The following is a 24,910-nucleotide window of genomic DNA, read 5'->3' on the forward strand; positions in this document are numbered from 1 at the left end:
TCCTTGGTCACTCAGCCTAACACTCTTCAACTAAAGAATTTTCAAGTGACAGTCAACACTCCTGTTTTAGGCTCAAATAAATGAAGATGACACTGGCTTTGTGGTACCTCACTGCTACTGCCTCCTGGCTTCTTCTCAAGCAATCAATGAAGATATATTAACTACCTAAAGTATACGGACCTGCAAATAAATTTAAAAACTTTCCAAATATTTGCTTTGAAGAAAATAGTTATTTATTGACAAAGCATCCAACATACCTGGATAAACTATAAAGTTTAATAAATCTTTTAGGGATAAAAGAAACACATAACTATCCAGACTCCATTTCACTGCCACAAAGTTACACTTTGTATTAAAAGGAAATACATATTTACATAATTGATGACATTCTTCATTGAAGTTCATAATCATTTCATGATACATGCACTTCCCCCTGGAAACTTAAATTGAACGGTGACCCCCTTTTTATTTGTTTTGTTTATTTTTGTAAGAACACAGCTGTCGTCAGGAGATGCAGAACGCATCTCACCTTCCTCTATTCCTTCATATCTAAAATAAATTTTGTCCTTACATAGAGTTATTACATCTAAACCATAAGTGCTTAATAATTTAAGTAGAAACGTATGGCAAATGCATCAATATGTTGCAATATATGACATTTTTTAAAATGTACCTTTGTTTTTTTGGGAAAGTGAAAATCCGTGCATTCAAAAGAAAACCCCCTCAAACAACCCACCCGATCCAAAACCCACCATCCTGTCGTGTGCGTGTGTGTCCCAAGTTAAACATTTGGATGATGAGGCCCCTGGCCAGGGGAAGGACCTGTGTGTGCATGTGTTTAGTTGCAGTGTTTGGGGGCACAAGGAAGTGGTGGATGTCCTTGCGTGTCTGCTCCCGCAGGTGGCTTGACTGTGCGTGCACACGCGTGAAAAGCCGGGGTCCTTCCGATCAATTATGTGAGGTCATGTGCCTGGAGAGGTGGTGACGCTCCCTGAAGGACTCGTTGCAAATGGGGCACTTGAGTTTCTCCTCCCGCCTGCGCTTCACCAGGGGTTCCATGGCATACTCCTTTTTGTGATGAGACCGCATGTGGTACACCAGGTCGGAGGTCATGCGGAAGGAGGCGTTGCACTTGGCGCACCAGTTCTGCGCGGGCAGACACAGCGAGGTGAAGGAGGGCGGCAGCAGCGTGAGCGCCGAGGGTAGTTGCAGCTGCAGGGGCCCCGCGGCTGCAGCCGCCGCTGCGGCCGCCGCGGCCGAGCTCTTGGGCCAGAAGGCAGTGGCATAGAGGAAGGGGCTCTGCTTGGGCAGGCCACCCCCGCCGCCGCTCGCCAGGGGCCCGCAGGCTCCGTTCAGGTCCGCGGCCCCCTGCAGCTTCACGGCCAGCGGATCGGCTGCAGCCGGGTAGAGTCTGGTGGGGCCCACGCCGTCGCCCGGGTGGCACGGCTCGAGTGCACCCAGCTTCTGGCCCAGGACCAGCGGAGACAGCTGCGAGAAGGAGCGGGCCGGCTGCGAAAAGGCGCTCTTGCGCTCGTCCGATGCAGCCGCCTGACCGCCCCCCGCGGTCCCCGCGGTTCCCGCGGTCCCCGCGCCGCCACTGCCGCCCAGCTGCGACACCGAGGTGAAGGCGCTACCGCGCGCGGGGCTCCCGCCCTCCAGCCGGCCGGGCAGAGCACCTCCGGGCCGCGGGGCCAGCAGCTTCTCGGCGACCCCCGGCGACGCGGCCGCGGGCGTGGACGAGCCACCGCCACCACCGCCGCCACCGCCTCCCGCGTCGGGGTCCTCGGCTGTGCCTCCCGCGCCGTCCGCCGCCGCCTCCTCCTGCAAGCCCGCCGCGCGGCCCGCCTTCTTCACCTCCACGAAGGCGCTGCGCTTCGCCTCGCCGGTCTCCGGACTGGGTGGCGCGAAGAGCCGCCCGTTGTCCTCCAGGCCGAAGTAGCTGCCCGCGGCGCGGTACTGTTGCGGGGTGCACACCAGCTCTTCCTTGGAGGCCAGAGGCCGCTCCGAGAAGCGCGCACGGCCACCCGCCAACCCCGCGGTGCCGCCCTCCGCAGCCGCCTCCTCCGGGAACCTCCTCTTCCCTTTGCAGCCGCCGGCGGCGACGCCGTCGGGACTCAGCTCCGCCTCCTGGTGGCCGGTGCGGCCACCGCCGACGCTAGGAGCCGCCGAACAGCTGCTACCTCCCCGGGAGTTTTCTAGTTCCCGGGCCAGGTTGTGGAAGTCCGTGGACGGTTTGGCGCTGCCCGCACCTGCGGCGGCTTGTTGGTTGCTAGCCTCCGGGGACGCCGCGGGATAGTGGTGTATGGGACCGGCTTTGCAGAACTTGGGGCCCGGGACCAAGGGCGCCTCCTGTTGCTGCTGGTGTTGTTGCTGCTGTTGTTGTTGCTGCTGCTCTTTGCCAACGCCGCCGACGTGGTCCTTGGTGCCCACACCGACACCTTGCTGGTCTTGGGGATTCGCATCAGCACTATGAAGTCTCTTGGGGCAGCGGAATCGCAGATGCGCCACGTAGGGGAACTCAAACTGGAAACGTTGGCTGCATTCCAGGCATGTGTAAGGGGACGACCCTGCTTAGTGAGCAAACAACGCACACACACAAACACACACACACCACACCACACCACATCACATCACATGGTTAGTCAGCATTACCCACAGGCCATTTAACCATCATCCCCATAACAAATCCACTTTATCTCCCTGGGCTGAGTGCCGAGGAGAGAATATACTGTCCTACTTGGTGCAACTTTCCTTCTTGACTTGGTGAAGTATGTTTATCAACCCAGGTGCACACCAACTTTTCCTTCCCTTTCTGTCCCAGCTCCATTCTAGACAAAAACCTCAGAAACTGCCTGTCCTTTGAGGTGCGCAAGAGAAGCAAGGTGCACCCAAGGAGCGAGTGTAGGTTAGTCCCAGCTGTTCCTTGCGCTCCCCCCGCCCCCAGCGACCGACCCACACACAGGTCGCAAGCCAACCTACCGTTCATTTTGTGGGATCTAGAGGGGTAGAGCAAAAGTAACTCAGTCAGTTCTTTCCCGTACCAAACGAGTAGCTCCTCGTCTTTGGCAATCCTTCGGAGAGAGCGGTAAAACAGCTGTCCGTTTTTTATATATGCTTCGAGGTTCTGTTCTTCTTTATCTCTGGCTGATTGGACCAGCCGTAGCCACATGAGACCTTCTGAGGAGCCATTTGTTGCAGAAGTGTCTACCTATAATGTTTAAAAAAGACAAGAAGGGGCGTCCATGTGAAAGACAGAAACCAGAAAAACTAGGGTTTTTTTCTTCTTGGTTTTTGTTCTTTCCAAACATCCGTAACCAAGTTTACCAACTTGACCAGAATTGGACCACATCCCTATATTTGCATCCAATGGGCAAGATAACGGTCCTTTGCAACATTACGTTAGTTTTACAGATTAGCCTATTGAGAATTTCTTTTTTCAGTTATCACAAAATGGAGGGAATTTCGTGTGTTTCAGAAGTAAAAAAGCAAGTTTGGATCTTAGAAATTATTCTATGGCACCCCTGCCCATCTTCCTAGCCCTGGTTTGAAGGACTGACAGGTTTTCTTCAAAAAGAAAGACTAGGAATTGTGAGGCCTGTTGCAAACACAAACGTGGATTTAAAAATGCTTGGCTGCCAAAACAATTACCATTTATTTAAATACAAACTCTGAACACCAACTAATCCTGACTAAAGAAAGTAACGTTCAGAAAATGAGGAGACATCCCAGGTTAGAAAACAAACATACTGGAGACTTATAAAAGCACTCCTAGGGACTAGTACTTCTCAAGTAAATAGTCCCAGCCAGAGAGAGGCCCCCACCCCCAGCAATTTAGAAACTGCTAATCTGCCCGAAACCAATTTATAAATCCTTAGTATTTCCAGCCAAATTTTCTCAGAAAATCAGTTGATAATTTGAGTCTAGTTCTTCTTTTCTAATTTTTACAGTGCTCACTATGATTGCTCAAACTCTCACTGTCCTTAGGATGGTTCCTTGCTTACTCCCAACCGGCATGCTTGCCCCCAGACAACTCCACCCTACCAGCTGAGACTTACCCGGAAGATATAAGGAACTGTTCTCTTGTCCGTGGACTTGAGTGCTATGAAGGCAATGCTGTCATAGAGGGAAGTGTGACTCAGAACACAGGGCCCGAATATGGCATTCTCTGGGATGTCGCAGGTTGTATATACACTGGTAAAAATATCTGTGAGACATTGCTGGACAGCCTTGGCATCTCCATCCCACATGCCTCTCTGGATGCCTGAATCCTCCATCACTGGAGACAGATACACAGGACAAGAAGCGAGTTGTTATTGCCTTTCCTGCTATGAACCCCGGCAGAGCGTTTCCGCTACTAGACATATTTTCTTTGCACTTACCGGCTTTTTTACATCGCTCCTATTTTAAAAATAAAGCAGAACAATCTGGCAGGTTTTGAACTCGCCAAGTTTGAAGTATTATTCTTTCCTTTTAAATATCTGGAAAGGGAAGCGTGAGATCACGCTTCCTGCTTGAGAAAAAGAAAATAAGGAGCGTGTGAACGCTAGATCACATCTACCTTACTTCTGGATGCTTTGACTGAGGATTTGGGGTGAAAGCGAGGGTATTTTTTTTTTATCCAGCATATATAGATTTTCTTTCTGATGGAATATCAAAGCCCCCAAAACTTCTAGCCCTAGGGGGAAAGTCCTGTCTTCCTGTGCACTGGACCTGGTGCCTCGATCTAATCTCTTCTTTTCTTCTAATGAGGGGAGCAGCCTTAGCTAGCAGGCGGCGGGGACAACGGAGCATGGCGAATGGATTTCAAGTGGAGTGTCAGGACCACTAATTCTGTGTCGGCTAACCTTTCTCTGCAGCCTACAAGAAGGGACGCATGTCTGCTCATTACCATAATCCAACACTGTCCCTCCGAGGCTTTAATTAAAAGCAGCAAGCAGAGGTAATTATTTTTTTCTCGACACGCTTATTTATGGATGAGGATGAATCCCAGTTACCTTGTTATACAAGGGGGTGGATTGAGTCGCTTGTGGCCCATGAAGCCAGCAGGTATAGGGCAGGCCTGAAGTGTCCCCTGTCTGAAATAGTGTGTCATGATTGGTGAGTGTTCACATCCCTGGATACCACCCTGTTTGGGCAAGAGGGGGCAGCCCTGCTTGAATGGTCCTTAGCGGTCCCTCCAGCTGTTTAATCCGCAGCAATTTAGAAAGCAATGCCCCAATGGAGGGCTCTCTATTAAGCTGTCATACAGGGATGGTTTCCTTCCTCAGCCGCTGGCCACCCCTTACAAAACTTAGCACTTAAAGGAAGCAATCGTCTAAGATATTTAAACTAGCTTTTAACTGGCTATGCCATTTTTCTAAGTGATCTAATGAATCCTCTAAGTTGATTTTTCCCTAGTAATTTCACCATTGTGACTTCTCTGTATTTATGTAATCTAAGTGATGGGGGAAGCTTACTCTTTTCTTGTACAGCTAGCGGCTCATTAAAGAACAATATTGCCTATGTGTATTTTTTATATCAACATCTACTAACCAATTAGTCTTACAAAAGTGATTAAAAGGTAATGCCTGAAACTTTGGCCAGCCTCCTTTCTACTCACTCTTCCATATGACCCAAATGGCAAGAATATTTTCCAGACAGCAAGGATAAGGAAATAGTCACAAAACAGAAAGTTTTGATGTTACACTCTGTACTGGATGAGTTCGATTCTTTCTTTCTTTTTTTTTTTTTCTTCTTTTTTTGGTTTCCAATTGCAGTCCAAATATCTTGCAGAATACAGGCTCTCTTGCCTCCTTTTCGGCAGAATCCCATTCTCTCGCCAGCTGCCTGCATTCCAACATTTCGTACCTCGATTTCTGCCCCGCTTTTGCCCGTTCTTACACGGAAGCATTTCATTGTGACAGGAGATCGCCCACTACTTCGGCAACAGCAGGGACACAGTCATTAAAATGCAGTTCTATCTAACAATACAGCGAAAAGGTCCCGCGCCAGGGCTAATTGCAGTCGGTGATGCCAAGGTGGCCGCCAGGACTCAAAGCAGCCACAATAAGCGATAGACAGAGTCCAGCTAGCCTTTCACAGTGCGACGCCCATCTCTAGGCCCCGGGTTCTCTTCCTCCGCAGATACCCCGGGGAAACCTAGAGACCAGTGGACTTGCTGAAAACCCTGTCGCTGCCCTCGCTGCTTCCTGATACTCTCCCTCTACTCGGGGCTGGCATTGTCTTGCCGCCGCGAGCTCCCCAGTCCCTGGCTTCTCCGGTAAAGTGCTCCCACCCGCTCCTCCCTTTGTATAATCTTATTGCCCGTGCAGATAACATTCAGCAATCATTTTCCTTCTATCTTCTCGATAACGAAGAGAAAGGAGGCAAATTTTGCCTCACTCTTTCCACTCAACCTGCTCTTTTCCCATCCCCCTCCCACGTCAATGCAAATAGACTTACCAGAAATAAGGTCAGGACCGAGTCGCCCAAATAAGGCCACCTGGAACCGAGAGGGTGCAACCCAGTGTTCCTTCCTGCCTATTACATTAGTGTATCTCCATGTCAAGAGGTGTCGGTGTCAGTCTTGTAGGTTCTGTCCAAAGAGAGAAGAGAGATGCAGATAGAAAGATGAGAGGAGGAGGAGGACGAAGAGAGAGAGAGAGAGAGAGAGAGAGAGAGAGAGAGAGAGAGAGAGAGAGAGAGAGAGAGAGAGAGAGAGAGAGAGGCGAGTTGTACAGATGGACCCGATGCAATGACTGACTGGCACGCAGACACACACTTTTTGTTTGCTGCACATAATCTGCCCAATGACGCGTGACAGCCCACGTCCCCTCCCTTTAACTCTTTCTGGTCTGGGAGCTCCCTCCGTTGCCGCAAGCCTGGCTTCTCCGGCCTGCCAGCGCCAGGCAATTCCTGAGCTTCTTCCCCAAGGGGCATAGACTCCCCAAGAGCAGCCTGGCTCGCCTCCTCCAGTGGCTGGGGCATTCTGGAACTCCTAGGGTGGCAAAGTCAGTTTCAGGCTCTGGAAGGAAGGTACCAGAAAGAGCAGAGCGCTTCTTTTCCGTTTTGTTGGGAGGATCTAGGACAAGGAACTGGCTATATTGACAGCGCCTGGACTACTCACATAAGTCCCGAGAGTTTGAGTGTTGTGCACTCCTCCCTCAAAAAAATAGGGATGTGTGAGAGAATTTACCCCACCCCCACCCCCCGGGGGCTTCTCTGGCCATTGAGTTGCGATTAACCTGTGAAGCTAGTGGCCTAGGAGATGACAACTGGTCTCTCTTAAAAAGCGTTCTCCCTACCTAGCAGGAAGACTTGTGTAAATTCGGGGGACCAGGGGGTGCACTTTGTGGGAACTTCACTAAGTCCTCTCCTGCCCCAAGGGATGGGGTACAAAGATAAATCCGGAATGCTGCCAGACCTCCTAAAGGGATTTGGGTAGTCTTCAGGTCCCAGGACAAGGGTCCCTGAGTGGATATGAGCTGCGAGAGCTTTGCTGGGAAGAGCCTGAGTCGCTGGACTCAGGCGTTAAAGCTTTTCACCCTCTGTATGGTGTTCTGTGTGGTCCCCAAGGGGTCCCATAATGGGAACTGCGGGATTCTAAGACCTCGGGGTAAAAGAGGACGGTTCAAAGTAAAGTAAAAATTATTACTGAGACGGTCTCTCAAGAGCTTTTCACATCCAGCAGCCTATGGAGGAGTGGATGGAATCACAGGAGTGTGGCTGTCTCGGGAGCCTCGTTTGTGCTCTAAGCCACTTAGAGGCGCTGGCTTGTCCTTTAGAGCGGCAGCTGATGCTAATGACTAGCGGTCTTTGACAGCCCCGAGAGTTTACCCATTCTGCAGGGGCCACAACACAATGACGCTGGGGGCTCTCGGGCTGTTTTTCTCTGGTAGGCTTTCTGTTCCTAAGGGAAGAAAGGCCTTTGAGTGGCACAGGCGATCCCTCAATTCCCACACCCCACTCTCACGGCATTCAGTTGGGCAATAGGTCAGGCTCAGTATAAATTCAATTGCATAGTGGTCTCGCTAAAGGGCAAGAGGCAAGACCAGGATTTAAGGCGACAGTCCCTGTCCCTGCCTCTCAGGGTGAGTGTGTGAAGGGTTGGCAAAGAGCAGCTGAGAGTATGATCCTCATGCAGTTCCGAGACCTCTCTCTGGAACCGTGGAGGCCAGCAAGACACCAGTGTCTTTCCTGGCGGGTACCTGCGGCAAGGGAGAAATGGAAATTAGAGGAATGTAAGGAATTTCCTAGAAGTTCACTTCTCTGGAATCCTCTCTCCTCACCTTCCCCAGAAAGTTGCCAGTCCTGCTGAGACAGAACCTCTGCCTAGAATTAAGCTGGGGCTTGCGGGGGGGGGGGGGGGGGGGGGGGGGGGGGGGCGGGAGACACAATCATCGCAGACCAGGAAAAAGGTCAACATTCACACTTGACTTCCCAGGTGGACTACTGACATTTTCAAGAAAGTTCTTGAACAGCGGCTGTTCTTCCACCTAAAGAGTCCTTTCTACTCTGTAAGTAGGTGCAGTTTAAAATATCGAGGTGAAAGAGTTCAGTTAAATGGCAGTCTTCAGACATATCCATGTAAGAGGCTGCAGCCATATTCAGCCACCATTTTCCTTATGACTCCATTGGTTTCCCCTCATTCTGAACCCTCGGCACTCTCTTCTCCTCTTCCCCCCCCCTTCTCCTCCTCACTCTTCTCCTTGTCCCCTTTCTCTCTCATACACACAGCATCCCCATATTGATATTTAAGAGAATTCAAAATGGGAAAAGAGTTGTCTCCAATCTGGAAAATAAGCCCCTGGGTAAAAGAATATAGGCAAAATATTTAAGTGAAGATATTTGAGAGAAGAAAGAAAAGACATGGAAGACCAGAAAGGCCAAGGGGTAAGCGATACAAAGGCATGTTAGAAATCAGTTCTAGGGCTGGAGAGATGAGACTAGGCTCACAACCAAAGCCATAAGAAACTCAGTTCTCAGAGTCCTGTGGTAGTGTAGAAACCAAGGCCTGATTCAGGTAACACAGGTATCAGTGGGAGGCCTGCTGGAGAACTTAGTTCCATTCATGAGTTGAACAGTACTGTGTTTTGTGTCTGCTTTGGTTATCATTTAGAAAAGACAAAGTTTGTTTGTCCCAGAAGACATCTTCTGCCCATGCACTTTAACAATCTTTGTACATCCTGTAAAAACCCCAAACACTCATTCCACTCCAGGAGGTAGGTTTCTAGAAAACTAGCTCTAAATGGAGTCTGTCTTTCTTGTATCTTACTTTCTTTCTCCTCTAGTGTTATGTCTCCTTTCTCTCTGTGTACATCTCTGCTCAAATACTGAATTCTTGGTTCTACCTGGTGAGAATTAAGAATGACTCTGGTATTTAAGGTGGGAGTCAATGAGCTTGACTTTCAAATCTAAAGCTAGAGGGAACTTAGAATTCAGTCCATGAGGGAAGAGGGAGGCCTCCCTTCCTCAAGTTCTCTACCACTTAGCTGCCTTCCAGTCCAGAGGAAAGTTTTTTTTTTAAGAATCTGACTGACAGATGTTTCATTTCACTTTTTTTCTCATCCTCTTTGTGAATTTCCTTCCTGCTTTTGGGTTAAAGTATCTACATTTTAAAATCCCACACATTTTAAGGATCTGAGTTGCCCTTTTGTTTGAAGATCAAAGACATGATTGGCATATCCAAACAAGCAGCTATACTGAAATTCTAGCTTCAGAGGTCTCCAATATTGTAAGTGGTGTGCATTTTATTTGGTAACATAAATGGTCAAAATGACAATCAATCATTAATAAAATCCACAAATTATTTTATTTTTCTAGCAGTGTGTGGGCTAAGGTAGCACACACACTGCTTTGAAATCACTTACTGGATTTCAGCAATGCTAAATGAAGAGATGAGACATTTATCTGGCCTCAGACAGTGCTATAAAAATACACCGCAACTCAATGGTTTTATGCAATGACATAGAACACTGGGTTTATGAATGTACTTGGAGCTCTTTCCTTGGGGTTTATTTCCAACTAAATAAGGAGAAGTGCCACCATAATGAGTATGGGCACTTTTCAGCTCTGCTATGGCGAGGTTCTCTGCAGCTGTGGAAACAAACAAACAAACAAACAAACAAACAAACAAAAAAACCACCCATGTAGACTATGGCAGAGAAGGTGAGAGACACTGAAAGATGAGTATTAAAGTGACCCTTTTTATGACCTAAAGGAGAGAGTGAGGAAAGGGCCAGAAGTGAAATTTGGTTCTCAGTGAATTTCTCCCTCAGGTGTCAGAAGCAGGGCCTCACATATGTAAAAGGTCCACTATAGGAGAAAAAAAAAAAAGACATCTCCAAGAAGTCACTGAAGGATTGGCCACTGGTGGCAAGAACACAGTGTTTTTCTGTCTGTCTAGGTCTTGGTTTCTATCTCTGATTCTATTGCCAAAGCAATCCACCAGCACAGTCTTGGTGATCAAAAGACTTATGCAATTCATAGTGAACAGAAAATTATTCTTAAAAATGAAGGGAACATTATTCTCAGAGATGAAAGGATGTCCACAAAGCAGAGGGGGGCAGCTCTTGCTATACTGGTTAAGTTCCCACAGGGATGTCTGCAGAAGAGGGTGTCAGAGTTGGGGGCGGGGAAACTTCCAGGTACAGCAATGATACTTGATGACTTAAAAGAGAGAGTGAGAGATTAATCTGATTATTTGTTTTACATCTTCCTGAGAATAAGGGTTCACCAAAATCAAGAGCACAAATTTGTGTTTTACAAGCATATGTGGTAAGCTCAGTTTGGGTCTATGGCTCTCTTGGGATATTACTGTCTTAATAACCACTGGATGGTTATCAAAAAAAAAAAAAAAAAAAAAAAAACCAAAAAAAAAAAAAAACAAAAAAAACAAAACGTGTTTTCTGGTCTGGTCCTGGGAAATTATCCATCTTATGGGATGGATAATTCTATACCCTGTCTGGAAGAAGTTAATATTCCTGATTCTTCACTCACTCTGACTCTTCAGAGGGGAAAAAAAGGAAAGAAAGAAAAAGAAAGGCTTTCTGTCCTTCCGTTCTTTTTCCCTCAACTGTCTTTAGTGCAGTTGTAAGTGTAGACACTACCACCATTGGTGCCATTATGATTGCAAGCTACCTTTCCAAAGTTTAAATTCTCCTCTGAGGGATTCTGAGTCCCAGTTATACTTTTCTTGGGGTTGACCTGAGAGCTAGTTAGTCTTCAATAGCACGTGTCATTCATGCCCTGCTCTGCCATCCTTTCCCGGGCATGAGTGGCAGCCTACTGGCTCATATTATTAATCTAAAAATGAATACTTCACACTCACCTGAATGGGGAGAATGTGTGAACCAAGTCAATTATATTGACCCTTAGATGTACCCTAGACGACTATCTGGAGATCTATCAAGGAACAGCTAGTTTTCCATCTCCTCTGTAGATTCTTGAATGCGTCCCAGACTCTGACAGTGCTGGCCCCCAAGGGCTCTATACAAGGTGAGCAGAACAGCAGAGCAGCAGGTCCCAATGAGCTGCTCAGCTCTTCTCTTCAAGGCCAGGCGGGGTAGGATTACAGAGTGTCTAAGTGTCAAAAGGGAGATTTTTGATAAGGCTGGCCTAAATCTGGAGAATGTCACCAAGCTGAGAGGCTCTACAACAAACTTCTTCACACAGCCAGGAGAAAGACCTTATCCTGGCAGTCAGCACTTGAGGTCCATCTACCCCATACCTCAGTTCAAACTGTAACTCTAAACCTCAGGCAGATTCATCCCCTGGTGTCTGACTCCAGCTGGCCTTCCCAGCAGATCAGCACTTACCCTGCAAGGAACTGTGTTACAGGGAGTGAGCAAGAAAAACATTTCTTCTCTTGGGGGAAGGAGTCTAGCCAGAGTGTACAAATAATCAGGCCTTCCTAGCTGGGGATTGGCTAATGATGATACAGTTGTTGAGACCTTTGGGGGTGGGAAATGATATCAACAATAACAATAGTGAGAAAAACACATTGCTTTGCAAGAGTCTTAGAAGTCCTCTGGAAACCTAAATCACTCCCCTGCTTATAGCCCTTTGAACTGCTGGACACATCTCAACGCCAATGGCCAACAGGTGCGACATACATTAGTTTAACATCAGTAGAGGATGCTTTCTCAAATGCTATGTGGAAAGCCTATAACGTTCAACAGCTTGTTAAGAAGTACTTAAAATCACAAGCAAATATGGTTTTTGAAGATGAGAAGTTTATCAGAAGCTACAGTAGCATTGTAAGTGTCGCAGACAACAGTGACTGTACTCTGTGAGATAGAGGAAATGCTGGGCAGTAGGGACTAACATGGATGCTTGTTTGTGCTTTTGAATGATTAGATGAGAAGCTACTTCTCAAAATGGTATGCTAGTCACCAGTAACAGGATAATCAATATATTAATGAGCCTCCCTAAGATTTTAACAAGAACTCAGTTGTTGTTGTTGAGACAGGCTTTCTCTGTATCTTTGGAGCCTGTCCTGGAACTCATTCTGTAAATCAGGCTGGCTTTGAACTGACAGAGATCTGCCTGCCTCTGCCTCCCGAGTGTTGGGACTAAAGCCATGTGCCACCACCGCCCAGCAAGAATTCATATTTTTAGAAAATGATTTACATTTAAATTGCCAAATGAATCTTTTGAAATATTCCTAAGTAAACATAATGGACGCTGATGACTGTATATTGTGATTTCCTAGGCCTCAAATTCAGTGTAGCCAAAGCAACATACACTTCATGGTTCTTCCTCTGTCTCCCCTCTGGATGACTGTAACACTTTTAGAGTAAGATTGAAATTCAAATATCTAGAGATACATATAGGGCAATCTCCAACTGGCAGCCAAATGCACCCCAAGCTGTGCCCGTATCCTCCGTCTTATCTTCCACTCCTCTGAGTTTGGCTTCTCTTACTTCAGATTGTTGTGTCTGCTGCTGGAGTGCACTCGTCTCTTGCCTTTAGAGCCTGTTCTAAAGCGGATTCACCCTGTCCCCAAGACCTTCCCCTCCCAAGGACCTTAACTAAAGGCACACAAAAATGTCAATGTGTAGGAACCTATGTTATAAGGCCCCTGGAAGCCTGCAACAAGGGAGGCCAAACAATCTCAGTACCGGTGTTCTTTCCAACTTCAGGCTCTCTTTGCGTCCACAATGTTTGAAGGGTCATCTTCCATTCCAGTAACGTTTGCTAACCCTTTCTCCATATGCCTGTGTGTTTATGACAGGGCATGAAAGTTGTTGAAAGGAGCAATTAAAAATATGACTTTCTCTTACTTTCTTTGGTTATGTGTCTGTAATGTACTCATTGCTCCTAGTTGCACGTCTTCATGAGACAGTTTTGAGAAACACAATTCAGGGAAGTCATAGGAAAAACCATTGGCCCCAGAGAGAGCCAAAGTAGTAGAGTTATGAAAGATATATTTTCTCAATATAATTTTACTGTGAAGAGTCTGTGGATAAGCAGATGACTCTCAGCATCGTGCATGCGTTCTCGGTGTGTCTGAGGTCCTAGCATATTGTTTGCATACAAGTAGGACTCCTCGGCACATGTGGAGAAAGCCAATGCATTGTAACTACAGCAGACTACATTTCCTCCCTACACTCACTGAGTGCTATATCCCAAGACCCCTTAAAATGGAATCTGAACTCAGAGCTTGGGAGGCAAGGCAAAGTATGGGCTCTGCTGCTAGATCAGAGAAATTTCTGATGTCTGGATTCTCAGGCACCCACATCTTAACAGTAGTGACAGAGTTAAAAGTCTTCCAGAGAAAGTCAAACCACAGGCCTCAAGGAAGGAGCACCCAACAGTATTTCCGAGGCCCTGAAGGTAGCCGGGGCTCCATAATATTTGCTTAAATTCACCACAGTGCAGAGCTGTTGACCAAAGATGTCAGCTGTCGTGGAGGAGACGTCTTTAGAGAAGCATGAGGAACCTTGAGCTTGAAGCAGGGACAGGCCAACTAGTGTGCTTGGGGGCTCTCCTTAAGCAGAGGCCCAGAGAAATTCTAAGGGCCTGTCATATTTCCAGGACTGCCTAACCTCCCAATGCCTCCTCTCAATTAATGGCAAAGCTAGGCGCTAGGCGACTGTTGTTGAGGGGGTCTCCAGGGTGAAGCCTGCTCTGACAGTAATACTCCTTCACTTCTTCCCCAGCGCCACTCTCCACCTGCTGTGCTGGAGAACGCATGACTTAGCCCTGCGGGTTGCCCAGCTTTGGAGAGTGCTTGCCAGTGTTAGCACTCTCACTAGCTGGCTGCCAGTGACCTAGCTCAGCCTCCTATGTCCTGCAATTGAACTAGCTGGCAAAAGCTGCCTCGGGATTGCAGAGTTTTGGGTGAGGGAACCAGGGCAAGCTAGCTTTGGAAAGCCAGTTGCTGGGCAGATGGTAAGGGATTACTTTCAAGAGCCAGGGTTAGTTTCATTTCAGTCTTTGACATCCTGGGGAGATCTCAACGGCCTTCATTAATGAACATCCTCCTTAGTTAGAAGCCTAGAGCATGGACTGGACCAGACCAAGAAGAAGCAGCATCTAAGGCACCAGCAGGTGCATTGCCCCACTCGAGGAGTCACACTGGGTTCAGTTCCTTGCTCTGGAAGCATCGGGACATGTGCTTCAGCCTCATCTAGGAACTCAAGACAATGCAGGAACTGTTCCTCAGAGTTACTGTGAGGATCAAGTTTCTACTTAGCAAGAGCACAGAAATGCCTGGTATAGGGCAAATACCCAATGTCAGTGATGCCTGTGGTTACTGAGGCTGCCTCATGTCCTCATTGGGAATGCAGTAAAGTACACCCTTCACCTGCTTTCTAGGATGCTAAATGAAGGCTGAGGACTTCTGGATGGAGGCACGAGAAGATCCAGCAAAATCCTACTGCCTCTCCACCCAACCTGTTTCCGGGAATTTGCAGGAGGCCAAGCTAGAAGGATAGAAGGAATAACAGGGTCCTCACCCATTCCCATTGGAAACTTTGCTTCTGGCCTGGGAGGTATCACTGGTTAGGGTGCCACGTTAGGTACAAGAGAAATCAGGGTGGCATAGTCAGAGGTATGTTAGTGGATGGAAACATGAGTGTGTTGGTGGGTAATTCAAGTGCTATCCTACAGTCAAAACCCAGGCCTGCAATGGTTTGCTGAGGACTCACAAGAGATGGGCCAAGGCAGTTTCTTTATTAGCCAATGACCTTCCTCCACAACACACAAGTTCGCTAGCCCTAGCTGGAAAGGTGTCATGGTCCTCAGGTTCCCCTGTAGGAAAGACCAAGCAGCTGGGTCTAGAGCAGCATCTACAGGGCCTGCTGCATCACAGTGCCTTGGAGCAGAGAGCACAGCATTTCCTAGGAATGGTCCCTCAAGCCACACCCTAAACACTGTCTGGGCTCTGGACCACTGGGCTATGCTCTCATTCGAACTTGTTTCCTCCTCCCTCACCCATCCTCAGCCCTAATACCTACATACTAGCCTAGCAATCACTTCGTGTTACTGGGCACATCCTCCGCAGCCAGGATTACTTATGTTTGTTCCAAGCTTATAATCTTCAGCTATCTGAAAATCTCCAGTCCAGTCCCTGGACCCAGAGACATTTGCTCCTCCTCTGAAAGGATAACATGTCTGTAGTTAAGAGCTATCTATTTGAGATGCGGAACACGTATATTTGAAAACTGTGTCTTGAGTTAGCAAGTTATGTGTCTGAGTGAATCACTTAACCTCTCTGAACTTCCAAGAGCAAGCTAGTAGTGTTCAGATCACAGCTCTGACTCTCTGCCAGTTTCTCTGCATTGCTGCTTCCTGTGAGCAAGGGTAAACCTATGATGATAAAAAAAAATAGTCAATGTGTCAACATAAGAATTAAGTGTGGCAGAACATTTGGCCTGGCACATAGGAAAAGGCCAGTGGTTAGTTGTCCAAAGCATCTGTATGCCACCTTGTGAGGTGCTCAGGGAATATAACTTTCGAGTCTTAGCTCCATTTTCTATTACCACATGATTTCTCCTTTCTAGAGAGAAATAAGATGCCAAGGTGCATGTTGGCATGTGGGTGCCAGTGTTCCTAAGAGAGGTAGGAGGAAGTTAGTGGCAGAAAACTGTGTGACATTTATGGAAGCTGTCTTAATTTTTTCAGTTTCTAGGATCAGGATAAAATACGAAAAGTATGACAAAGGGATATGGAACATGGAGGAGGATATATATATATATACACATATACATTTTATATATTTAAATGAATAATATATACTTAATATGCATTCATATATACATATATATTTAATGAAAAATGGCATTTCAAAGATCAGAAAAGTAATGAATATGCCTGAAGTAGAGAGAGCCAATCGTTGGCCTCTCCTGGTGCCAGACTTCCAGGAGAGAGCTATGCATGTTATCTCTCTGTGCCCTTGGGAGGCATAGAGTGACACTGTACCTTAGGGACACAATGACCTTAGGGTAACATTGTTGTAGAACAAGTTCTAAAGGCAGGGGGAGGGGTACGTACTCTGGTAGCAGCTGCAGAACACATCTGACTTAAGAGAAGCAAAACCCAGGAAAGGAAAGGAGAAGGTGAAGGACAAGGGTGTGTGTGGAGATGGATTTGCCCTCTGGTAGAAGGCTGCCTTCTGTAGATCCCTCAAAAGCTGAATTGAAATTCCAGTCTGAAAACGTTGCCTTCACAGAAGTGCCCAACTATCTTCCAGCTCAGACTCTTTCAGAGTGGGAAGCATGCCGGGGTCTCTCCAGATTTGTCAGTTCCTCTGTTCTTCAAGATTAATGCCCTTCTCTGGCTTTAACTATGGAAGCACCCCTTTCTCTTCTTCCCTGATTAGCAGGATAACAGCAATGAGGCCCCACTCAGCAAGACCTACAGGAAAACACAGCCTCTAACAGCCTTTGAGACCTTGTCCTTCTGCTCCCAACCCCGTGGCCAGACAATGTTGAAGCAGCACCAGCGACGTGGGGGTATTTCATAAACGGCTGGCTCTCAGTGCACGCTCAACGCAGACCCTGACTAAAAAACGCTGTTAGCAGAGAGGCGAATCAAATCAAATCAAACCAATTCCTTAGTGTTTGACCCCAGGGGCAAAGGAGACACTGGTGAGAAGGAACCACAACTTGGAAAAAGATTTATTTTTTCTGGCCATAAATCTCACCCCCTTGTTCCTCTGCCCAACCAAGCATGATAAAGTCCTTTTCCATAAAGTATTCAGCATTAGAGCCACAAAGCTCCCCCAATCAGCCGCCATCTGCTTCTACCATAACTGCTGCTGCTACCGAAGCAGGGAAAGCAGCCGGAGAGAAAGGGGAGCGCTGCTAGGCTCCAGGACAAATGAGCCTCAATAGCTCTGGTTTGCCTTGTGTATCTGTATCTATAGAGACGGGAGAAGAAAGGCCGCATTATATTGATACAACAATTGTAAAACAAAACATGGAAGAGGCATCTAAAGGGCAATATCGCATGCATCAGGGGTCCCCAGATAAAAGGGGAGCTAACAGATTTATAGAAACCTTTAATTGGTTTTCAATTGAAAGCTAAAGAGGGCTGGGGTGAAGCCGTGAAGAGCCGCAAAGTGCTCTCTCGTTCAGCCGTCTGGAGGCGTGAGCGACTTCACGAAGGAGAAAGGGGACGCAATGAGTCTTGCCTCTTGAGCCTGGGAGCCTGGGGACTGATTATTTTGAGTCAGTCTCTCCCCGCCCCGCCCCCAACCAATAAGGGGAGAGAGAAGGAAAGAGTGCAAAAGCCAAATAGAACTTTCCAGTTCCTTGTTAGAGAAATGTGCTCAACAAGGAAGACTAAATTGGGGCTCTAGTTGGTGTGGCCAGGCCTCGGAAAGAAAGAGCAAGCCCCGCCCTCACTCGCAGCTCTCCAAGCGCAGACTCAAACTGCAAAAGGGGTCTTTCAGTACTCGGGACAGAGAGTGGTCCTAGCCGGTGCTTTCCTCGCCTAGCGAGTGTATTTCGCTCCCTGGCGGCCGCCGCCCCCCATCCTGGAGCGCCCACCCACACAGCTACTCCGGACGTCGGTCCGTCTGTTCCTAAAGCTAATTTATTGGTCCAACCCTCCATTATCATTTTCAGCTTCCTAATTAATCAAAGATAAAAGGCAATGGCGCAGATTACGATTATGAGGGACCTGAAAGATGGTTTTGAATAAAATGGGAGAAGTGAAATATGATTAATTGAACGACAAGATAGTGAAATCTCAAGTGCGAGCAACAAGCCCCAGAGGAGCAAACCCTGATTCTTGCAAGCTGACCCAAACAGGAGGACAGTGCCTGCGTGAGGTCACGTGGGTTCGAAGCTTGGTAGGGAAAAGGCTGGGTTTCAACTTCCACTTCTAACCTGTCCCAGCCAACTGCTTCCCAATCCCCGCCGCAGAACCGCAGCTCCTGTCCAATTTCTGGACTCCTGCCTAGGGTTAACTCCACAGTAATTAACCTGCACCCCAGTTTCCCATTTGTCTCCCCTCACTGTTTCTTTTCTGCTCTCTCACACTTCTTTACGCTGGCTAATGCTTCGTGGAATTTCAGGAGAGCCCGTCCGGGAGATCAGAGACCGCACGAACTCCTGTAAGGGATCAACAGAGCCCTTGTCCGATGTTGCTTTTCAGAATTACGTGCAGGATTAAAAGGCAGACACCGCGTGGGCTCACAGTTTGCACTCGCTGGTCGTTGTGATTAATGTTTCCGAGGGGATTATTCTGAGAGCTTAAGGAACCTGCTCTCAGGCACTGTGGGCACGCACGGGGACACTTAGGGATTAGAGGAGACCACAGTTGGCATGCAGGGTCGAGGCATCGCGGTCCTTAGTGTCTTTTCTCCATTCCTACCCTCAGCCCCAGCTTTAGTAGAAACGGAGAGGACTGGTCTGGGACGTCAACTTTAGGTCTTTGGGGTGTCTTGGTAAAGGGAGGACTGTGTGGGACGTCCAGAATGCATTGGAAGGAAGGAACTCAATATGAGGAGACTGAGTCCCCCCAAAACCCGGAGGCCCACATTCTGCAGATGCGCTGCTCACCACCATAACACTCAATCCCAAATCAAACACCCCATTTTTCCCATCATCATCAGAGGACAACTCCAGCTCCTTATGGTTGTCATACTTCCGTTGATTGAAGGCACGGCACAGAGCAAGAAGTCGGGGCAGGAAACCCATCGCTCTCCCTCCACATCATCTCCCAGGGGCAGACAAAACCTTCCTGAGCCAGTGTAGGGACTCTGGGGGAAATTACCGAAATGCAAGGGCCAGAGTAGAAAGAGAACCAGGAAGGTAGGGATTGGGGAGGAAGGGAAGAAAAGAGGGGAGTTGGGGAAGCAAGGGGAGGGGAAGAATTGGGTAGGTGAGGAGAGCAGGGGAGGGATGGGAAGAAGAGAAAAAAACGGAAAGCGTGGAGGGCAGTGAGAAGAAAACTGGGAAAGTGCGGTGTCTCGCCTGGTGATGGGCATTACCACTCTCGGACGGAAGGGGGCGTCCTTCCGGCAGAAGCAGCTTTTTGCGCCGGGTCGCGGGGGCCTAGACGCCATCCGACTACGGAGCAGGTTCTGGGTGCTGGGCGCCCTCTCCTGGCGGCTGTGCAGCGGCTCCCGCTGTCCCGTGGGTGGTCCAGCCCCAGCCCCGCCCCCGAAGGATCGGGGAAGGAAGGTCAAGGGAGGGGAGAGTGCAAGCGGACTCCGGGCTCGGGTTCCAGTGAGTAGCCCAGCTTTTTACCTGCGGAAAGCGGGGCGCTCAGTCCAGGCCAGGGGACTTCTGACGTCCCGCGTTCGGTCTCCGGCGGTCCCGCCCCAATCCCAGCGTAGGCTCTCGGATCAGTGACGGGTTCTTCAGCAGCAGCTGGGAGGGAGCGACTGCCGGCTGCTGCGGGGCGGCGTCTGGGGCTCGGCAAGTCGAGCGCAAGGAGCGGCCATCTGGAGCCTGGCGGCGGGCGGGGCGCGGGTGCTAGAGACCGGCCCTGCCTGCAGGACCCGAGGCCAAGGGCAGCGGCCTGCGGGTGGGAGCAGTCCCTGGTGGCAGCGGCGTCTTCCTTGTGGTCTCTGAGCTGATGGCGATCGTGGGAGGGCGTGTGTGAGGAAGGCACGGCTCCTGGGAGGATCCGAGGTCTGCCCTCCTCAGGTAGCCCAGATTCGGGGCATCCCCTGATGTAGATGTGGCGGAAGCTTAAACGATAGTCTAGCATCCCCCTGAGCTCCGGGGTTCTTCTAAGGTGGAGACCTTCACCTCCAGTCTCGCTCAGAACTGTGGTTGGTCTAGTCTCTAGTTTTCCTTACCTCCCACATAGTTCATCCTACCCGAGGAAACACCCCTCCTCTCCCCAAAGACGGGTGTTTTGGACACCTCCACACTTTATCCCTAACTTGAGACAGACACTGGGAAAGGCATCTTCTTTGGGGAAATCGGTCTTGAGTTTCCTAAGGGTGGTGGCAGAGAGGAGAACCAGGGTTCCCCCGAAGCATGGGAAGCACAGTGCACGTTTAACCTGAGGGTGGGAACTGTGGCGTCTCCCCTCCCCTCCTTTCATTTCAGTTCTTATGCGTGCTTTATTTAGTTTTTTCTATACACTTCTAAGAGGTTTCTCTAGTGATGCCAGCTGAGAGCAAACTCGAGGAAGTAGAAAATAGGCGGGGCGTGCAGGGCGACAGGGGACACATTTCGTGAACTCAAGTTTCTCCAGTTAAAGAGCTGTCTCTTAGACATCCTCAGCTTTATAGTCTTTAGGGTAACATAATGGAAGCTGATAGGGCTTGTGGATAGTGAAGGACCGTCTGACTAAAAAAAATGAAATAAAGGGAAGACAGACCCACTGCTACCCCAAGGCATTAAAAGACACCCCCACCCCCAGCTGTCTCGTGTCCGGCAGAATGGCATTATGTAAAAGACCTGGCATGTCACCCAGTGGCACATCTGGTAGGTGTAGATGGCATTCATTAGCACGGGGCTCCCACTCTGCGGCATGCCAAAGCTCTGACAGAGATGCCCGCTGCCAATCATTCATTCACTGCCAATCCCAAAGCGCGGCCGGGTGGGATGGCTCCCTTCCACACTGCCATCAGGACTGGAGGAAACAATGTGTTGAGACACGAAAAGATGAAAGCGGAGCTGAGGATGCTAGGCACCCAGCAGATGTATCCCGTGAGGAGATAACCAGGGAAAGAGTCGTTTAGCAAGAAAGCATATGCAGAATCGCAGGAGGGAGGCTTGGGCAGGGGTGTGCCTCACGCCTGCGGCTGAGTGGGGTGGGGGAAGGCAGTGAACTCTTTAGAAAATCTGGAGGTTGAGGTTGGTTCTCTGAAAACACAGACACCCACATTCCAACTTTAACTGTAAGGTTTGCTTCATTGCGGATTGTGTCTTGTACCTTTGTCTGTCTAGAACCCGGACTGGATCTGAAAAGATCAACTTCTCTGTCTTGGTGGTGGCCTTTTGAATTTGCTTCCCTCAGCCCAGGGCTTTGTAAGGCGGCAGAGGGATGCTGTGCTCATTCTACTGCAGAGCTGCAAAGGCCTTGCTTGCTGCAGTCCCTAGACTTTCTCAACAGACAGGGCTGAATAGAACAAGGAAACGATCTGAGAGGAAAAGGAAAATTAAACACAACCCTGGGAAAGGTTGTCGTAATCTTAGGTGTTCGCTAGATCATCAGCCCATTGTTTTCCTTTTGGCATGTACACTCTATAAACATCATTTTGTCAGTTTCATATTTAACAGTTATTAACAAAACCAGTAGATATTCTTAGAAGATTTATCTATTTATTTTATGTATATGAGTGCTCTATCTGCATGCACACCTTTATGTCAGAAGAGGGCATCAGATCCCACTATAGATGGTTGTGAGCCACTATGTGCTTGCTGGGAATCAAATTCAAGACTTCTGGAAGAGTAGCCAGTGCTCTACACCCCTGAGCTATCTCTCTAATCCCACCAATGGATATTTTTTAAAGAGTTTGTGGCACTCAGTATAAAATTCAGTGAAACAGCTTTTTATTTTATTTTTACTATGCTGGCTCTTGTTCAATATAACTAGTATACCTGTGAATTTTTATCTACGAAATTATGCTTTTAAAAATATACACTTTAAAACATCTTGACCATACTAATTGTGGTAGTTTGAAAGAAAATGGTCCCCAAAGGGAGTGGCACTATTTGGAGGTGTGGCCTTGTTGAACTAGGTGTGGTCTTGTTGGAGGAAGTGAGTCACTGTGGAAGCAGGTTTTGAGTTATCATGTATGCTCAAACCATGACCAGTGAGATAGTTCATTTCCTGTTGTCTGTAAAATGTAGAACCCTCAGCTTCTCCAGCACCATGTCTGATTGTACACTGCCATGCTCCCCATCATGATACTAATGGACTGAACCTCTGAACTGTAAGTGAGCCACCACAATTAAATGGTTTCCTTTATAAGAGTTGCTGTGGTCCTGGTGTCTCTTCACAGCAATAGAACCCCTAACTAAGGCAGAAATCAGTACCAGTATAGTGGAGGTATTGCTGTGACAGACCTGATCATGTTTTGAGAGGACTGTGAAAGGACTTTGAAAGTCTAGGCTAGAAAAGCCACTGAGTATTAGGAGTTCAATGGGATGTTCTGTGGGAACTTGGAAGATAAGATTGTTAAGAGTAGTGCAGAAGATGGAAGTCTGCCTTGTGATGTTTTAACAGGGAAGTTTGAAGACTCTATCAGGGCTGTGTTAATTTGAATTAAGGATCTGCTTAACTGAGACTCAAGAATCAGCTGTGATTAGAAAGATACCAGAACTACTAAAGCAAAATTTTGTGTTGCTGGGCTATTTGATGTTGGTCAGCTGGAGCTAGGAAATTACCAGTGATTAAGAAGAGACCAGCATCACTGAAGTGAAATCTGCAAAGTGTATCTTGGGAGCACAGAGAAACTGTGTTCCAGAGACAGCCAAGGTCATACCTTCCGCTGGCAGTCAGACTTGGTAATGTGTAAGAGTCACACAGGTGGTGGTGCTGGTTTTGAAGGCATGAAGGGATCATGGTAAGCAGCTGGGGCTTGGCCCTGTGAGAGGCTATGAGAGACCCGTGGGGAAGGTGAAGCCTCAGGCAGTTGAAGGCCCAGAATTGAAGGAGTCAGTTGTACCAGCTGGTTTTGTGTCAACTAGAGCCATCAGAGAGGAAGGAGACTCAGTTGAGGAAATGCCTCTTGGAGATCCAGCTGTAAGGCATTTTCTCAATTAGTGATCAATGGGGGAGGGTCCAGATCATAGTGGGTGGTGCCATCTCTGGGCTGCTGGCCCTGGCTTCTATGAGAAAGCAGGCTGAGCAAGCCAGAGGAAGCAAGCCAGTAAGCAGTTCCCTCCATGGCCTCTGCATCAGTTCCTGCCTCCAGGTTCCTGCCCTGCTTGAGTTCTGGCTCTGACTTCCTACAGTGATGGACCATGATCCTCAAAGATGGACTATAAATCCTGTGCTCCCCAACTTGCTTTTTGGTCATGGTGTTAGATTATAGCAATAGTAATCCTAACTAAGACATGAATGCTTCACATTTATAAGTGATTTATCAGAAATTCATATTTAATTGGGCATCTTATTGACTTATTTGCCATATAGAAACATTATTTAACAGCTGTAGATGTGTTATAATATAGCTACTATAACGTCAGGTGTCACATTATCATTTTAAGGTTAAAGAAAGATGCTGTGAGAGTTCCTTCCGCTCCTTCAGCCAATAGCCTTTAGACTTGGGCATGGTCTCTTATACTATACATGCAGCTGTAAATCCTGTGCTTGCTCTTTTGCATCTGGCTCTCACTTCTGGCTGCTAGACTCTGTTCCTGTTTCCCATTCATTCAGAGGACTCTGATCTAGGACAGTGATCTGTAAGTCTCCTCTAAATAAATAACCCTTTATTATACATAATTCTGAACTAGTGTGGGATTATTTTGTAACTTCTGCCATCAGAAAGGAATGGGGCAAAGAGCTCTGGTTCTTTCTTTTAATCAGTGAAGAAACTACTTTAAGTTTTTGTGACTTGGCTCTGACTCACATGGCCATAGATACCAGCAAAGGAATCTGGGAAAACTAGCCTTCAAAGTGGAAATATATATGTATGAATGATGAATGTTTTGACGATGGATTATGGGCTACAAAGAGAACCCCTCGAAATAGAAAGATAAAAGAGTTAATGATAGCAACAAGCAAGAATAGATTACCAAGTTTTATAGGACCATGGCCTTGGAGGAGGAGGCCAACACTGAGACATGGCTACTTTCCATAGAGACAGTGGTATAGAAAGGTAGGAATTAGAGAATTGTAGGTCCATATATTGGTTTGGCACAAGAGCCATTAGCCCGGTCTGAGCTGACTACATAACTCTGTAGACAAGTTGTCTCTGTTTAACAATAGCCAGGATGTGTTGCTCCTAGGTTTTTTTTGTTTTTTTTTTTTTTTTTTGTTAGAATGTGGATTACCTGAAAAGAGATGTTGGCTAAAGCTGATATTTTAAGGTTTTAGAGGGGTTCGGTGCTTCCCTTCCTTTGTAATTAAAAAAATGTCTTATAGAGATGCTAATTCATGGCCTACCTGACTGCTAGATGCATATGTGACTTGAGCCCGGGCACCTGGTTGCCTAGGTAACAGCCTTTGTGTGTTCCCACTCAATTGGTGTGAGTATATAAGATGTTTAAAAAATAAAGGGTAATCTGGCCTTTTCCATGATGACCGTGTAAGCTGTGTCAGTTTATTCCTCCTGACTCCATTTCAGCAGGTTTGGAAATCTGTGTTGGACCCACATGGGCTCCGACAGAGAATCACCTCTGTGATATCTGTCTTCATACCATCTCATTTTACATTAATGGAGACTATTGCCCAAAGCTCTTGGGAAGCTAGCCAGCAGATGCCGGGATGTGGCAGTGGATCTAGATGAAACAGCTTCTGGGGAAGGGGAGCCGGGCAATGTCTCAGGGCAGAAGAACAGCCTGCGCGG

The 24,910-nt window shown here is 47.8% G+C and overlaps 1 protein-coding gene across 2 annotated transcripts; it reads right to left on the reverse strand.

The window, feature by feature from the left end:
- Nucleotides 1–248: 248 nt before the first annotated feature.
- Prdm8 (PR/SET domain 8) lies at nt 249–20,110 on the reverse strand. 2 transcript variants are annotated; one of them, XM_057772137.1, is made up of 5 exons: nt 19,683–20,110; nt 6,442–6,574; nt 4,056–4,276; nt 2,980–3,208; nt 249–2,567 (listed from the first exon to the last, which is right to left on the reverse strand). In XM_057772137.1, exons 3-5 carry the CDS (start codon nt 4,272–4,274, stop codon nt 949–951), a joined length of 2,067 nt encoding a protein of 688 aa, XP_057628120.1. In that variant the 5' UTR covers nt 4,275–4,276; nt 6,442–6,574; nt 19,683–20,110; the 3' UTR covers nt 249–948. The 2 variants fall into 2 exon arrangements, with proteins under 2 accessions (XP_057628120.1, XP_057628119.1); XM_057772136.1 differs by lacking the exon at nt 19,683–20,110 and having other exon boundaries at nt 6,442–6,667.
- Nucleotides 20,111–24,910: the final 4,800 nt, after the last annotated feature.

The sequence above is a fragment of the Chionomys nivalis genome, chromosome 6 (assembly GCF_950005125.1).
Source record: "Chionomys nivalis chromosome 6, mChiNiv1.1, whole genome shotgun sequence".
Taxonomy (NCBI): Eukaryota; Metazoa; Chordata; class Mammalia; order Rodentia; family Cricetidae; genus Chionomys; species Chionomys nivalis.